At 46.8% G+C, this 18,469-nt stretch overlaps 1 protein-coding gene across 4 annotated transcripts in view; it reads right to left on the bottom strand.

Moving 5' to 3' along the window:
* The window catches only part of LOC144680587 (solute carrier family 35 member F3-like), a 102,193-nt gene that overhangs the window by 50,008 nt on the left and 33,716 nt on the right, over window positions 1–18,469 (bottom strand). The window contains exons 2-3 of one of the 4 annotated variants that reach the window (XM_078541741.1): window positions 11,323–11,338; window positions 4,813–4,832 (exon numbers count right to left, since the gene is read on the bottom strand). The exons of 2 other annotated variants lie outside the window; for them this stretch is intronic. In XM_078541741.1, the coding sequence (XP_078397867.1) occupies window positions 4,813–4,832; window positions 11,323–11,338 (36 nt within the window). Of the gene's footprint in view, window positions 1–4,812; window positions 4,833–10,943; window positions 11,020–11,322; window positions 11,339–18,469 lie in introns of those variants that run through there. One more of the 4 variants, XM_078541743.1, reaches the window with a different exon arrangement.

Raw genomic sequence — 18,469 nt, 5'->3', positions numbered from 1 at the left:
AGGGGAGGAGGGGAGAGCGTAGAGGAGGGGCAGAAGGGAGGGGGAGGAGGGGAGGGAGGGGAGAATAGAGGAGAGGCAGAGGGGAGGGGGAGGAGGGGAGGAGGGAGGAGGGGCAGAGGGAGGGGGAGGAGGGGAGAGGGTAGAGGAGGGGCAGAGGGGAGGGGGAGGAGGGGAGAGGGTAGAGGAGGGGCAGAGGGGAGGGGGAGGAGGGAGGAGGGGAGAGGGTAGAGGAGGGGCAGAGGGGAGGGGAGGAGGGGAGATGGTAGAGGAGGGGCAGAGGGGAGGGGAGGAGGGGAGATGGTAGAGGAGGGGCAGAGGGGGAGGGGAGGAGGGGAGAGCGTAGAGGAGGGGCAGAAGGGAGGGGGAGGAGGGGAGAGGATAGAGGAGGGGCAGAGGGGAGGGGAGGAAGGGAGGAGGGAGAGGGTAGAGGAGAGGCAGGGGGAGGGGAGGAGGAGAGAGGGTAGGGGTAGAGGGGAGGGCGAGGAAGGGGAGGGGAGGAGGATGGGAGGAGGAAGAGAGGAAGGAGAGGGGGAAGATGAAAGGGGAGGAGGAGGGGAGCAGTTGGAGGGGAAGAGGGGGAAGATGAAAGGAGGAAGAGGGGAGGAGGAAAAGGAGGAGGAAAAAGAGGGGAGGATGGGAGGGAGCGGAGGGGAAGAAGAGGCTGAAGATGGGAGGAGGAGGAGGGCAGGAGGAGGGCAGGAGGAGGAGGGGAGGAGGAAGAGGAGGAGGAGGAAGAGGGGAAGGAGGATGGAGGAGGAGGAAGAGAAGAGGAGGGGAGGGATGGAGGGAGCAGTCAGGAGAGGATGAGGAGGGAGCAGGAAGGAGAGAAGGAGGAGGAGGGGAATGGGGAAGGGGAAGATGAGAAAGAGAGAGGGGAAGAGGAGTGCGAGCAAGAGAGAGAGCAGGGAAGGAGAGAAGGAAGAGGGGAAGGGGACGAGGGGAGGAGGAAGTGGAAGGAGGAGGAGGAGGAAGTGGGGAAAGCGTGTGAGGAGGACAGGGTGGAGAGAAGGAGGAGGATGAGGAAGAGGGGGTGAGAAGGAGGGAGAGGGGGAGGGTCTCAGGGAGGAAGAGGAGCACAAGGAGAAGAACAGGAGGAAAAGGGGAAGGAGGAAGTGGTGAGATAGGAAGAGGAGGAAACTCTTTCGAGTTACCAACAGTCACAGATTGGAAGTCTTTTCGAGTACAATCACAGTTCTTGGTTTCCGGGAGTGGGATATGAACCCACAACCCTCTGATTCAAAAGCGAGGTGGAGAAGAAGGAAGTGTAATGGAGGAGGAGGACAGGGAGGAAGAGGAGGGGGAGGTGGAGAAGAAGGGAGTGTAATGGAGGAGGAGGACAGGGAGGAAGAGGAGGGGGGAGGGGCTGGAAGACATTTTACTTCCTTTCCAAGTTCATTCTCTTTAAAAAATGAGCGTCTGGCATTTCAACCCAAAAGCCTTGTGTTTAAAGTTGAAATAACAGAGCCCACGAGCCCTGTTCCCTAGATATCGATTCCATCCTCGCTGTGGACACTGCTTCAGGATGAACCAGACCGTTTGCAACACCAAAAGAGTTTCCAGCCCAATATCTCTCCATTACAAAGATTGCCGACATCCAGTGGTGTAAAATCACTCCTCTCTGCCCCTGTGTCAGCTCATCTCCTGCTGAAGCGCTCACCTCTGCCTCTGTTAGCTCTTGACTGTTCCAATGCTCTGCTGGCTGGTCTCCCATTTCCACCTCTGTGAAGCTGAGCTCATCTGAAATCCGGCTGCATGTATCCAAACTCACACCAAGACCTGTTCGCATCTCACCCTTTGCTCACTGGCTCCCAGTCTGACACTGTTTTCAAATCTCTCCACAGCCTGGCCACCCTCGCACTGCCCATCTCCCTCCAGAAGCCCCTCAAAGCGAGGAGGATATTGCCATAGAGCCTGTGGCAAGAGCTTGTGAACTGACAGGGTTCCAGCTGAGCAGGAACCTCTCCCGATCTTCCCACCTGCCACAGGTGCATGGGAAGGGTTTACAGGCTCACAGTCAACCTGTTTGGCCAGGTCACGAGCACACCTACCGTGGACATCAAGCCCAGGAGTGGGAGCCAAACCCAGAGATTCCGGCTCAGGCTACGGATGCCACACACTGCACCACAAGACCACCTTGGCCCCGTCCTCCCTCTGCAACCTCCTCCATCCCTACAACCCTCCCTCTCTCTGTAATCTCCTCCATCCCTACAACACTCCCTCTCTCTGTAACCTCCTCCATCCCTACAACCCTCCCTCTCTCTGTAAGCTCCTCCATCCCTACAACCCTCCCTCACTCTGTAACCTCCTCCATCCCTACAACCCTCCCTCTCTCTGTAACCTCCTCCATCCCTACAACCCTCCCTCACTCTGTAACCTCCTCCATCTCTACAACCCTCCCTCACTCTGTAACCTCCTCCATCCCTACAACCCTCCCTCTCTCTGTAACCTCCTTCAAACCCTAAAACCCTCCCTCCCTCTGCAACCTCCTCCAGCCCTACAACCCTCCCTCTTTCTGTAATCTCCTCCATCCCTACAACCCTCCCTCACTCTGTAACCTCCTCCAGCCCTACAACCCTCTCTCTCTCTCTAACCTCCTCCAGCACCTACAACCCTCCCTCTCTCTGTAACCTCCTCCATCCTTACAACCCTCCCTCTCTCTGTAACCTCCTTCAAACCCTAAAACCCTCCCTTCCTCTGCAACCTCCTCCAGCCCTACAACCCTCCCTCTTTCTGTAATCTCCTCCATCCCTACAACCCTCCCTCACTCTGTAACCTCCTCCATCCCTACAACCCTCCCTCACTCTGTAACCTCCTCCATCCCTACAACCCTCCCTCACTCTGCAACCTCCTCCATCCCTATAACCCTCCCTCTCTCTGTAACTTCCTCCATCCCTACACCCCCCCCCGTCACCTTCTCCAGATGTTACAATCCTCCCTCTCCCTGCAACCTCCTCTAACCCCCAACCCTCCCTCTCTCTGTAGCCTCCTCCAACCCCCGACAACCTCCCCTCTCTCTGTAACCTCCTCCATCCCTACAACCCTCCCTCTCTCTGTAACCTCCTCCAGCCCAACAACCCTCCCTCTCTCTGTAACCTCCTCCATCTCTACAACCCTCCCTCTCTCTGTAACCTCCTCCAGCCCAACAACCCTCCCTCTCTCTGTAACCTCCTCCAGCCCCTACAACCCTTCCTCTCTCTGTCACCTTCTCCAGATGTTACAACCCTCCCTCTCCCTGTAACCTCCTCCAGCCCTGCAACCATTCTTCCCTTTGTAACCTCCTCCAAACCTGACAACCCTCCCTCTCTCTGTAACCTCCACTAGCCCCTGCAACCTCCCACTCTCTGTGACCACCTGCAGTCACTACAATTCTCCCTCATTTTATAACCTCCTCCAGCCCTTACAACTCTCCCTCTCTCTGTAACCTCCTGCCAGCCCTACAACCCTCCCTCTCTCTGTAACCTCCTCCAGCCCTACGAGCCTCTCTCTCTCTGTAACCACCTCCAGACCCTACAACCCTCCCTCTCTCTGTAACCTCCTCCAGCCCCTACAACCCTCCCTTTCTCTGTAACCTCATCCAGCCCCTACAACCCTCCCTCTCTCTGTAACCTCGAGCCCCTACAACCCTCCCACTCTCTGTAATCTCTTCCATCCCTACAACCCTCGCTCTCTCTGTAACCTCCTCCAGCCAATACAACTCCCCCTCTCTCTGTAACCTCCTCCAGCCCCTACAACCCTCCATCTCTCTGAAACCTCATCCAGCCCTACAAGCCTCCGACTCTCTGTAACCTCCTCCAGCCCCATGACCCTCCCTCTCTCTGTAACCTCCTCCAGCCCTACAATCCTTCCTCTCTCTGTAACCTCCTCCAGCCCCTACAACCCTCCCTCTCTCTGTAACATCCTCCAGCCCCTACAACCCTCCCTCTCTCTGTAACCTCCTCCAGCCCTACAACCCTCCCTCTCTCTGCAACCACCTCCAGCCCCTACAACCCTCCCTCTCTCTGTAACCTCCTCCAGCCCTACAACCCTCCCTCTCTCTGTAATCTCCTCCAGCCCTACAACCCTCCCTCTCTCTCTAACCTCCTCCAGCCCCTACAACCCTCCCTCTCTCTGTAACCTCCTCCATCCCCTACAACCCTGCCTCTCTCTGTAACATCCTCCAGCCCCCTACAACTCTCCCTCCCTCTGTAATCTCCTCCATCCCTACAACCTTCCCTCTCTCTGTAACATCCTCCAGCCCCTACAACCCTCCCTCTCTCTCTAATCTCCTCCATCCCTACAACCCTCCCTCCCCCTGTAACCTCCTCCAGCTCTCGAGCCCCCTCTCTTTCTGGAGCCTCCTCCAGCTCTATAACCCTCCCACTCTCTGTAACCTCCTCTAGCCCTACGACCCTCTCTCTCTCTGTAACCACCTCCAGCCCCTACAACCCTCCCTTTCTCTGGAACCTCATCCAGCCCCTACAACCCTCCCTCCCTCTGTAACCTCCTCCGGCCCTACAAGCCTCCCCCTCTCTGTAACCTCATCCGGCCCCTACAACCCTCCCTCTCACTGTAACCTCCTCGAGCCCCTACAACCCACCCACTCTCTGTAATCTCCTCCATCCCTACAACCCTCCCTCTCTCTGTAACCTCCTCCATCCCTACGACCCTCCCTCTCTCTGTAACCTCCTCCAGCCAATACAACCCTCCCTCTCTCTGTAATCTCCTACATCCCTACAACCCTCCCTCTCTCTGTAACATCCTCCAGCCCTACAACCCTCCCACTCTCTGTAACCTCCTCAAGCCCCTACGACTCTCTCTCTCTATAACCTCCACTAGCCCCTACAACCGTCTCTCTCTTTTAACCTCCTCCAGCCGTTACAACCCTCCTCTCTCTGCAACCTCCTCCAGACTCTACAACCCTCCCTCTCTTTGTAACACCCTTGAGCCCCTACAACCCTCCCTCTCTCTGTAACCTCCTCCAGCTCTACAACCCTCCCTCTCTCTGTAGCATCCTCCAGCCCTACAACCCTCCCTCTCTCTGTAGCATCCTCCAGCCCTACAAACCTCCCTCTCTCTGTAACCTCCTCCAGCCCTACAGCCCTCCCTCTCTCTGTAACCTCCTCTAGCCCCTACAACCTCCCTCTATCTGCAACCTCCTTCAGACCCTACAACCCTCCCTCTCTCTGTAGCATCCTCCAGCCCTACACCCTCCCTCTCTCTATAACCTCCTCCAGCCCCTACAACCTAACCTCCTCCAGCTCTACAACCCTCCCTCTCTCTGTAGCATCCTCCAGCCCTACAACCCTCCCTCTCTCTGTAACCTCCTCCAGCCCCTACAACCTAACCTCCTCCAGCTCTACCACCCTCTCTCTGTAGCATCCTCCAGCTCTACAACTCTCCCTCTCTCTGTAACCTCCTCCAGCCCCTGCAACCCTTCCACTCTCTGTAACCTCCTCAAGCCCCTACGACTCTCTCTCTCTATAACCTCCTCGAGCCCTACAACCCTCCCTCTCTCTGTAACCTCCTCTAGCCCCTACAACCTCCCTCTATCGGCAACCTCCTTCAGACCCTACAACCCTCCCTCTCTCTGTAACCTCCTCCAGCCCCTACACCCCTCCCTCTCTCTATAACCTCCTCCAGCTCTACAACCCTCCCTCTCTTTGTAACCTCCTTGAGCCCCTACAACCTCCCTCTCTCTGTAACCTCCTCCAGCCCCTACAACCTCCCTCTCTCTATAACCTCCTCCAGCTCTACAACCCTCCCTCTCTTTGTAACCTCCTCCAGCCCCTACAACCTTCCCTCTCCCTGTAACCTCCTCCAGCCCCTACAACCTTCCCTCTCTCTGTAACCTCCTCCAGCCCCTAGAGCCCTCCTTCTCTCTGTAACCTCCTCCATCCCTACAATCCTCTGCACTCTTCCAATTTTGATCTCCTGTGTACCCCATGATAAGTTCTCCATGGCAACACCTCTGCAAATCAGAGTCCACTTGCCAACCAATCAGCGCTCTCTTCTCATGCAGTATAAATTTTTGTTCCCTTTATTCTGGGCATTCTTTCAAATTGTTTTGTTGAGTGCAAGATGAAAACCCTTGACAGCATGGCTCTTTTTTCAGCAATAATCAAATTCTGTGTTGCTGAACTACCAAAGGCCATTTTAAGATTTTAAAGGAACTACATAAATGCAAGTTGTTTGTGAAGACCATGCATTCAGAACATAGCCGAGTCTCAACTTCAGCCAGACAAAACTCCAGTGTTATGTTTACAGAACATGTTGCACATATCAACAATGTTGCACACATTTATATCAGTGTTACACACGAATAGGAGCGTGTTACACGTGTTAACACCAGAGCAACAAGTTAATATCATCATCGTTAGACAGAAATATTATCACCTTTGATATTACTGTGTTACACATGTTGCTATCAATGTAACATGAGATGCCAACCTGGCAATGCTACAACACACGATTACATGTGTGCTAAACAGTGAAAGCAGCATGCGATAGCAAAGCGAAGCGATCTCACAACCAACGGATGAGATCATGACTCTCCAGTCCTGCCACAACCAGTCATGAATGCTGGTGGACAATTAAACAACTATCAGGAGGAGGAGGCTCCACAAATATCCCCATCCTCAATGATAGGGGAGACCAAAAGATAAGGCTGAAGCATTAGCAACCACCTTCAGCCAGATCTGCCGAGTGGATGATCCATCTCGGCCTCCTCTGGAGTTTCCCAGCATCACAGATGCCAGTCTTCAGCCGATTTGATTCACTCCATGTGATATCAAGAAACAGCTGAAGGCGCTGGATACTGCAAAGGCTATGGGCCCTGACAATATTCCGGCAATAGTACTGAAGACGTGTGCTCCAGAACTTGCCACACCTCTAGCCAAGCTGTTCAAGTACATCTACAACACTGGAATCTACCCGACAATGTGGAAAATTGCCCAGGTTACACATGCTTATGGCAGTGTTACACATGTTTATAGCAGTGTTACAGATGTTTATTGCAGTGTTACACATGTTTATAGCAGTGTTACACATGTTTATAGCAGTGTTACACATGTTTATAGCAGTGTTACACATGTTTATAGCAGTGTTACATGTGTTTATAGTAGTGTTACACATGTTTATAGCAGTGTTACACATGTTTATAGCAGTGTTACACATGTTTATAGCAGTGTTACATGTGTTTATAGCAGTGTTACACATGTTTATAGCAGTGTTACACATGTTTATGGCAGTGTTACACGTTTTTATAGCAGTGTTACACATGTTTATAGCAGTGTTACATGTGTTTATAGCAGTGTTACACATGTTTATAGCAGTGTTACACATGTTTATGGCAGTGTTACACGTTTTTATAGCAGTGTTACACATGTTTATAGCAGTGTTATACGTGTTTATAGCAGTGTTACACATGTTTATAGCAGTGTTACACATGTTTATAACAGTGTTACACACGTTTATAGCAGTGTTACACATGTTTGTAGCAGTGTTACACATGGTTATAGCAGTGATACACATGTTTATAACAGTGTTACACATGTTTATAGCAGTGATACACATGTTTATAGCAGTGTTACAGATGTTTATAGCAGTGATACACATGTTTATAGCAGTGTTACACATGTTTATAGCAGTGTTACGTGTGTTTATAGCAGTGTTACATGTGTTTATAGCAGTGATACACATGTTTATATCAGTGTTACATGTGTTTATAGCAGTGTTACACATGTTTATAGCAGTGTTACACATGTTTATGGCAGTGTTACACGTTTTTATAGCAGTGTTACACATGTTTATAGCAGTGTTACATGTGTTTATAGCTGTGTTACACATGTTTATAGCAGTGTTACACATGTTTATAACAGTGTTACACATGTTTATAGCAGTGTTACACATGTTTGTAGCAGTGTTACACATGGTTATAGCAGTGATACACATGTTTATAACAGTGTTACACATGTTTATAGCAGTGATACACATGTTTATAGCAGTGTTACACATGTTTATAGCTGTGTTACACATGTTTATAGCAGTGATACACATGTTTATAGCAGTGTTACACATGTTTATATCAGTGTTACACATGTTTATAGCAGTGTTACACATGTTTATAGCAGTGTTACATGTGTTTATAGCAGTGTTACACATGTTTATAACAGCGTTACACATATTTATAGCAGTGTTACATGTGTTTATAGCAGTGTTACACATGTTTATAGCAGTGTTACATGTGTTTATAGCAGTGTTACACATGTTTATAACAGTGTTACACATGTTTATAGCAGTGATACACATGTTTATAACAGTGATACACATGTTTATAGCAGTGTTACACATGTTTATAGCAGTGATACACATGTTTATAGCAGTGTTACACATGTTTATAGCAGTGTTACATGTGTTTATAGCAGTGTTACATGTGTTTATAGCAGTGTTACACATGTTTATAGCAGTGTTACACGTGTTTATAGCAGTGATACACATGTTTATATCAGTGCTACACATGTTTATAGCAGTGTTACATATGTTTATAGCAGTGTTACACATGTTTATAGCAATGATACACATGTTTATAGCAGTGATACACATGTTTATAACAGTGTTACACATGTTTATAACAGTGTTACACATGTTTATAGCAGTGATACACATGTTTATAGCAGTGATACACATGTTAAATCAGTGCTACACATGTTTATAGCAGTGTTACACAGGTTTATAACAGTGATACACATGTTTATAGCAGTGATACACATGTTTATAACAGTGTTACACATGTTTATAACAGTGTTACACATGTTTATAACAGTGTTACACATGTTTATAGCAGTGATACACATGTTTATAGCAGTGATACACATGTTTATATCAGTGATACACATGTTTATATCAGTGCTACACATGTTTATAGCAGTGTTACACATGTTTATAGCAGTGATACACATGTTTATATCAGTGATACACATGTTTATATCAGTGCTACACATGTTTATAGCAGTGATACACATGTTTATAACAGTGTTACACATGTTTATAACAGTGTTACACATGTTTATAGCAGTGATACACATGTTTATAGCAGTGATACACGTTTATATCAGTGCTACACATGTTTATAGCAGTGTTACATATGTTTATAGCAGTGTTACACATGTTTATAGCAGTGATACACATGTTTATAGCAGTGATACACATGTTTATAACAGTGTTACACATGTTTATAACAGTGTTACACATGTTTATAGCAGTGATACACATGTTTATAGCAGTGTTACATATGTTTATAGCAGTGTTACACATGTTTATAGCAGTGATACACATGTTTATAGCAGTGTTACACATGTTTATAGCAGTGTTACACATGTTTATAGCAATGTTACATATGTTTATAGCAGTGTTACACATGTTTGTAGCAGTGTTGCACATGTTTATAGCAGTGTTACATATGTTTATAGCAGTGATACACATGTTTATAGCAGTGTTACACATGTTTGTAGCAGTGTTGCACATGTTTATAACAGTGTTACATATATTTATAACAGTGTTACACATGTTTATAGCAATGTTCCATATGTTTATATCAGTGTTACACATGTTTATAGCAGTGTTACACATGTTTATAGCAGTGTTACATGTGTTTATAGCAGTGTTACACATGTTTATAGCAGTGATACACATGTTTATAGCAGTGATACACATGTTTATAACAGTGTTACACATGTTTATAGCAGTATTACACATGTTTATAGCAGTGTTACACATGGTTATAGCAGTGCTACACATGTTTATAGCAGTGTTACACATGGTTATAGCAGTGTTACACATCTATAGCAGTGTTACACATGTTTATAGCAGTGTTACACGTGTTTATAGCAGTGTTACACATGTTTATAGCAGTGATACACATGTTTATAGCAGTGTTACACATGTTTATAGCAGTGTTACACATGTTTATAGCAGTGTTACACATGTTTATAGCAGCGATACACATGTTTATAGCAGTGTTACACATGTTTATAAGTGTTACACATCTATAGCAGTGTTACACATGTTTATAGCAGTGTTACACATGTTTATAGCAGTGTTACATATGTTTATAACAGTGTTACACATCTATAGCAGTGTTACACATGTTTATATCAGTGTTACACATGTTTATAGCAGTGTTACACATCTATAGCAGTGTTACACATGTTTATAACAGTGTTACACATCTATAGCAGTGTTACACATGTTTATAGCAGTGTTACACATGTTTATAGCAGTGTTACGCATGTTTATAATAGTGTTACACATCTATAGCAGTGTTACACATGTTTATAACAGTGTTACACATCTATAGCAGTGTTACACATGTTTATAGCAGTGTTACACATGTTTATAGCAGTGTTACACATGTTTATAGCAGTGTTACGCATGTTTATAATAGTGTTACACATCTATAGCAGTGTTACACATGTTTGTAGCAGTGTTACACATGTTTATAACAGTGTTACACATCTATAGCAGTGTTACACATGTTTGTAGCAGTGTTACACGTGTTACAGGCTTTCTCACCGTGTTACACATTAGTATCAATGTTACACGTTACTAGCAGTGTTACACGAGATAATATCACCGTGCGAAATGTGAATTTTGATGTTAAACTATTGTCTTATTACTCATTCGATAGTTGTAGTTTTAAACGTTGCTACCGCAATATCAACGTCTTATTTCGATGTAAACCACGTCAATATCACAGTATTAACACGTGATTCTTGTTCTGCTGGTGTCAAGAGTTCATTGAAAGCAGCAGCTCCTCACTCAGACAAGCTCTCACTTCTTATTCCAACGCTACTGCTCCATCTCTTTGAACCGCATTGTGATCTTTAAGCGCCAGCACTGGGTATCTCTCTCCACCCCCCAATCATCCTCCTCCCCTCCTCCAAACCCAGAGACACATGCATGCTTACCTTCCACCTTGGTGAGAGTCAGCACCGGACTATTACAGGCGGTGAGAGGAGCGACTCGGGCTGAATGCTTTTTCATTGTGATCCGGGCTCAAGGGCAGAATGCAAGATGCTCTCCCCTGCATCCCACAAGCCGGAGAGAGAGAGAGAGAGAGATGCAGTCTGCAGACATTCGCTGTCACATCCTTCTTTACAGGGTGGCTGTTTGTGTGTATGTCTTGTACCAGGCAAAACACACACACACACACACAAACACACACAGTGTGTTTGCTGTAATCATAAGGCGTCACATATTGATGCCTTCTCTCCCCATTGCTAAAAAGATGCACCGTCTAAAAGCAGCAGGGATGACTACTTTCTGCGTGCTGCAATGCCGTTAGACCTTCCCCTGTCACTCCCTCCCCCCCACCCCCTCTTTAAAGTCCTGCTCATACCTGACTATTCAGCTCAGCACCTCAGCCCACTCTGCCAGCAGCTAAAGCTTGGTTTCCACTTTCCAAAGCAATCCCTAAACCACCCCTGCCCCACCAAATTAAAACAGGACTCACTCACTCTCCCATTTCTCATCCTCTCTGCCAAAGGCATCTATTCTCTCCAGGCAGGGAGAAGCTTTTCCACTTGTGAGGGACAGCCCAGAACCAGGCTCCATAAATAGAAGACAGCCGCTAATTACTCCAATAGGGAATTCAGGAGAAACTTCCTTATGCAGAGAGCGGTGAGAATGTGGAATGTGCTACCACTGGGGGCTGAGGAAAATAGCATGGATGCACTTAGGTGGACAGCAGTAGACGAACATGAGAGAGAAAGGAACAGAAAGGTATGTTGATGGGAGGAGGCTCATGTGGAGCATAAACCCCTAGCTTAGACCAGATGGGCTGAATGGCCTGTGTAACTGCTGCACATTCTATGTAACCCTAATCCACTCATTGGTTGACTGAGGCAGCGATTGGGTATAATACCGGTTTTACACCCCGTCCAATTTTGCAATGGGAGGTATGACTGGGCTGTTCCACCCAATCATGTGGGACTTCCACCAGGCGAGTTAGATTAAAGTTACCCCCTTCACATTTCAGCACAAACATATTAGCGTGGACTGGGCTCAGTCTGGTCTCCGATTCGTGATGAGTGAGCCCCAGACCTGGTGTACATAGGAGCTAATCCTCACCGGTGTACACCTGCGGGGAAGCACTTTGCCACACCATCACTTCCTGCAATGTTTGAAACCATTAAAATGAAGCCCTCTCTGCCCTCCCAAATGGATGTAAAAGATCCCATGGCTACAGAGAAGGATAAGAGCAGTTCACCCCGGTGTTCTGGCCTATATTCCTCCCTCAATAAACACTTAAAAAAAGTAAGCTGGTCTCATCTGTTTCGTATCGGGTCCATGGGATCTTGCTGTGCTTAACTTGGCTGCCACACCTCACTCCACAGCAACTGTGAGCGTACTTGAAAAGCAGTTCGTTTATAAAGTGCTTGAGGCATCTTAAGGTGTGACAGATGCTATGTAAATGCAGAATATCATGTCCGAGACCAGATTTCCTCTTTACAACCTGCCACCATTTACCAGTGGTGAGCCTCATACTGCGTGGGCATTGCAGGAGGTGACTTGCAGTATAACTCCAATCCAGTGTAAAGTGCTCAGTTGAACAAGATTTTTGTGGTGATTTTCCTCATCTTTCACAACGTCAACCCACCTCACCCCCAACAAAGCACTTCACAGTCAGTGAAGTAAATATCTCCTCATGCGACTTGGTGTCAAACATTGTGTGATAACGCTCCTGAGAAACGTCTCTGGATGTTTAACTGCATTTAAAGCCACTATATAAATGCAAGTTGTTGTTGAACTGGAGTCACTGTCGTAATGTAAGGAAACATGGCGGCCTCTATGTGCACACCAAGGTCCCACATACAGCAATGAGATAAAATGACCAGAAAAGATTGCGTTGGAACACAAGTGAATGGAGAGGCAATGAGGTGAAGCCGCTGCTATTGCCCTGAGCCTGCCGTGGCTCAAGAGGGGAGCTGATGATTGAACAAAGCTCTCTGCTGGTGTCACCCTTTACTGCTGGTCACTGCTATAAAGCCCAGCGGACTGAATCACTGTGATATTGTGTCAGCTCGAAGCTCCTGCCCAAACAGCTTCCCAGCAGATTTATTGGTGGCTCCTTGACAACACAGCTGCAGTTATTTACACATGCAGCAGGAATTCACTGGAAAACTGGAACCAGGAGAGAATATTAGAGAGGAATATAAGTGTACACATAACACTGGGAGGGACAGATAGCACTAGTATAGAGAATAGTAAGTTAATAGGTGGGGTGAGGGTGAGGGAGAGGGTAACAAAATCTAAATCAGGGTTACTATGCGTGTATGTGAATGTACGGAGTACAGTAAATAAGATTGGGGCGTTACAGGTGCAGATTGCTATGTGGAAATATGATGTTGTGGCGATAACAGAGACCTGGCTCAAGGAAGGGCAGGGCTGGGTATTAAATATTCCTGGATACAAGGTATTCAGGAAAGATAGGAAAGGAGGAGGGGTGATGGCATTGGCTAAGGAGAGCATTGCAGTGCTGGAGAAAGAGGATGTCCAGAGGGTTCAAGGATAGAGTCAATTTGGCTAAAGCTAAGGAACAAAAAGGGTGCAATTACATTGCTCAGTATAGTCTATAGACCGCCGACTAGTGAGAAGGACGTAGAAGAACAAATCTACAGGGAAATTACAGAGAGATGCAGGCATTACAGTGTAGTTATAATGGGGGACTTTAATTATCCGAATGTAGACTGGGACATGATAGTGTAAAGGGCGGAGAGAGGCAGAAGTTTCTAGATTGTGTTCAGGAGAATTTTCTACAGCAGTGTGTGTCCAATCTAACAAGAAAAGATGCACTGTTGGACCTGGTTCTTGGAAATGAGGTGGGCCAGGTAGATCAAGTGTCAGTGGGGAGCATTTAGGAGACAGTGATCATTGTATTGTACATTTTAGGATGATGATAGAAAAGGACAATAGGCAATCCAGAGTAAGAATAACTAACTGGATGAGAGGTGACTTCGATGGGGCAAGAACGGAGCTGGGCCAAATAGACTGGAATGAAAGATTGGCAGGAAAAACTGTAGCTGAACAATGGGCTACCTTCAAAAAAGAATTGGTTCGGGCACAGTCAAGGTATATTCCATCGAAAGGGAAAGGTAGGGCAAACAAATCCCGAGTTCCCTGGATGAAAAAGGAGATTGAAATTAAGATAAAGAAGAAATGTGTGCTTCTGACAGGTGTCAGGTAGAAAATACAATTGAGAACCAACAGGAATACAAAAGGTTCAGAGGGAAGATGAAAAAGCATATTAGAGAAGCGATGAGGGATTATGAGAAAAGATTGGCAACCAACATAAAGGGGAATCCCAAAGTCTTCAATAGGTATATAAATAGTATAATGGTAGTAAAAGGAGGAGTAGGGCCGATTAGGGACCTGAAAGGGAATTTAAACATGGTCGAAGGAGCCAGGTCTGAGGTATTAAATGAATACTTTGCATCTGTCTTTACCAAGGAGGTAGATGCTCCCCAGGCCATGGTGACAGGGGAGGAGACTCAGTCACTGGAAGGGTTCAAAATTGAAAAGGAGGAAGTGTTGGCACTTAAAGTTGACAAGGCACTGGGATGAGATGCATCCAAGGATATTGAAGGAAGCAAGAATAGAAATTGCAGGGGCACTGGCCATAATCTTTCAGTCTTCCGTAGACTGAAGGGAGGTGCCAGAGGACTGGAGAATTGCAAATATTACACCCTGGTTCAAAAAAGGTTGTAAGGATAATTTTGTCTGTGATCCTTTTGATGATCCTTTTGTCTGTGACATCTTTTGATTATCTGCTCCTATCACTGCTTGCTTGTCCCTACAACCATCCCACCCTCAACTTCTCTCTCCCCCCGCCCCCCACCTTAAACCAGCTTATATTTCACCCCTCTCCTAACTATACTTCAGTTCTGTTGAAGGGTCATGTGGACCCGAAACGTCGACTCTTTTCTTCTCCACCGATGCTGCCAGACCTGCTGAGTTTTTCCAGGTAATTCTGTTTTTGTAAGGATAAGCCCAGCAATTACTGACCAGTCAGTTTAACTTCCGTGGTGGGAAAGATTCTAGAAACAATTACTTCGGATAGAACTAGTAGTCATATAGTGCCACACAACAGACTTGTCAGGAAAGTTATTGCTCATGGAATAAAAGGGACAGTAACAACGTGGATACAAAATTGGCTGAAAAATAGGAAGCAGAGAGTACTGGTCAATGGATATTTTTTGGGCTGGAGGAAAGTTTTTAGTGGAGTTCCCCAGGGGTCGGTATTTGGACCCTTGCTGTTCCTGATATATATTAATGATCTAGGTCTTGATGTACAGGGGACAATTTCAATGTTTGCGGATGATATGAAGCTTGGGAGCATTGTGAATTGCAAGGAGGACAGTGTGGAACTTCAAGAGAACATAGACAAGTTGGTGGGGTGGGCAGATAGGTGGCAGATGAAGCTCAATGTGGAGAAGTGTGAGGTGATGCATTTTGGTAGGAAGAACATGGATAGACAATATAAAATAAGGTGTGGAATTTTGAAAGGGGTTGCAGGAGCAGAAAGACCTGGGTGTATATGTGAATAGATCATTGAAGGTGGCAGGACCAGTGCAGAGAGCAGTTAATAAGGCATATAGTATCCTGGGCTTTATTAATAGGGGCATAGATTACAAGAGCAGGGATGTTATGCTGAGTTTACATAAGGCACTATTTAGACCTCAGCTGGAGTATTGTGTACAGTTCTGGGTGCCACATTATAGGAAGGATGTGAATACATTGGAGAGAGTGCAGAAGAGGTTTACAAGAATGGTTCGAGGGATGAGAAACTGTAGCTATGAGGATAGATTTGAAAGGTTGGGACTGTTCTCCTTGGAGAGAAGGCTGGGAGGAGATTTGATAGAGATGTTCAAAACCATGAGGGGTCTGGACAGAGTAGATAGGGAGAAGCTGGATCAAGAACGAGAGGGCACAAATTTAAAGTGATTTGCAAAAGAAGCAAATGTGATGTGAGAAAAAACTTTTTCACACAGCAAGCGGTTAGGGTCTGGAATGCACTGCCTGGAAGTGTGGTGGAGGCACGTTCAATTGAGGCATTCAGGAGGACATTAGATGATTACTTAAATAGAAACAATGTGCAGGGGTACGGGGAAAAGGCAGGGCAATGGCACTAGGTCATAATGCTCATTTGGAGAGCTGGTGTAGACACAATGGGCCAAATGGCCTCATTCTGTGCCTTTAAAATTCTGTGATTCTGTAATTTTGTGAAAATAAGCACAAGGCACCTGGACCATCTCACAGTGAGACTCAGGAGAAAGGCCGTGCATTTATATAGAACCTTCCACGACCCCAGAACCTCCCAAAGCACTTCAGAGCTCATGAAGTGCTTTTGAAGTGTAGATGGCACTGGAATGTAGAGAACACAGCAGCCTATTTTGACACAGCAAGATCCCACAAACAGCAATGTGATAATGAACAGACCATTTATTTTTTGACGATGGTGCTTGAGGGATAAATATTGGGCAGGACGCCGGAGAGAACTCGCCTGCTCTTCTTCAAAATAGTGCCATGGGATTTTTATACATCCACCGGGGAAGGGCAGACTGGGCCTCAGTTTAACGTCGCATCTGAAAGACAGCACCTATGACGGTGCAGCAATCTCTCTGTACTGCACTGGCGTGTCAGCCTGGATTATGGGCTCGAAGTCTCTGGAGTGGAACCCACGACCTTCAGTCTCAGAGTTTAAAGTGCTACCCGGCGATCCAGAGCTGACACTGTGGGCATCGCTGGGAAGGCTGGCATTTATTTCCTATCCCTAGATGCTCTTGAAATGGTCCTGGTGGGCCTTCTTCATGAACCACCGCAGCCTGTGTGGAGAAGGGACTCTCACAGCAGTGTTAGAAAAGATGAACCAGGATTTCGACCCAGTGACGATGAAGGGCCAGCGATATATTTTGAAGTCGTGATGGTGGGGGTGACTTGGAGGGGAATTTGGAACTGGTGATTGCTCTCATGCACCATTACGGTTGTCCTTCTAGGCGGTGGAGGTTATGGGTTTGGAAGGTGTTGCTGTGTGTGCTCAATCAACCAGATCGAGAGCGCTATGAAGCAGCAACATATGGCAGAGGGCGAGCTGGAGCTTGTGTGCAGTCACTTCACTCCCACAGTCCGTCAAGATCTAGATAGAAAGAATCTGGTGCGTGGGACAGATGGTGTGCAGCAGATGGTCGACTGATCTTTGCAAATTCCCTCGCTGTCTTGGAAGAGAGATTCATTTCACAGGAAATATGCTCTCCCAGGACTTCTGCCCTTTGGCCTCACCCTGGACTTTTGCCCTGTGACCCCATCCCCTCGAAACTTTCTGCCCTTCCCCCAAACGGAAGGGGTTCCTAGGGAAGGGGAAAAGGACTGTGAGACTCCATCATTGCCTGCCCAATGGGTTTATTGTGTGGCCACGGTCAGTAGGAAGATCCTTTGACAATGGGAAGCCTGATCCTGAGCAAGTGGAAAAGCTCCTGACTTCAAAAAAATGAACGAAAAGAAGTCTTGTTGCTCTAAATTAAATAAAAAGTGTTGGCAAGGAAGTGTGACAGCTTCAAGCTCAGGTTTTGCAGGGAAACTCAGAGACCTGAAACTGGGCAGGGTAATGGCAGAAATTTAAGGAAAATTGAGCAGCATAGCATCAGGAAATTAAAGCAAATTGGACCAGGAAATTAAGGAAAAATGGGCAAAATAGCTGGAAATTAAGGCAAATTCGACACTGTAATAGCAGAAAATTAAGGGGAATCAGGCATGCAGAGGTGTGAAATTAAGGAAAATTAGAAAGTGTAGTGGTAGGAAATTAAGGAAAACTAGGCTGTATTTTGGGATGGATTTTCCTCTTGAATGTTTCAACGTAAAACTTTGCTTTGGCTGAGCTCATTGAGAAAACTCATCCAACATTCTCTCCGGGAATAAGATTCACCCTGACATTTTAAAGATTTGCTAGATTTAGGAAATGTCCCTCTGGTATGGGATGGATTAAGAAATAATTCCAGAAGGGAAAAACAGTAAAAGCTGGGAAATAAGAGTACTGGCCTTTCCTTCTGGGATGGTCTGGATTTTATGGGGGCCGGGGGGTGGGAGGGGGGTGGGGAAGAGGGCTGCATATTGCTCACACCCCCCTGTGAGAAAAGTCGGTCATGAACTGCCTGGCTGTAAAAAAGGGTCGCGCCCCCCACCCCAGCAACACCACACTGAGGGCATCCAAACAAGTAGAGGGCGGGGCTTCTGCCCACTCCATGGGAGGAAGTCCCGCCTTCGAGAACTACCAGCCAACCTGATTGGCCAGCAGCTCTAGCAATCCCAGCAGTGCCAGAGGACACCACACTCTCGCCTGCCTGCCCACGCCAATCGCATTATGGTGTGGGCAGTGTAATATTCGGGTCAGTTGACTTGTTACCCAGCTCAATTGCCTGTTAATGGTTTTATTTTAAAT

This window comes from Cetorhinus maximus, chromosome 5, assembly GCF_964194155.1.
Source record: "Cetorhinus maximus chromosome 5, sCetMax3.hap1.1, whole genome shotgun sequence".
NCBI classification, from domain to species: domain Eukaryota; kingdom Metazoa; phylum Chordata; class Chondrichthyes; order Lamniformes; family Cetorhinidae; genus Cetorhinus; species Cetorhinus maximus.
The sequence above is the reverse complement of the archived record's forward strand: the minus strand, read 5'-3'. Positions and strand labels throughout refer to the sequence as shown.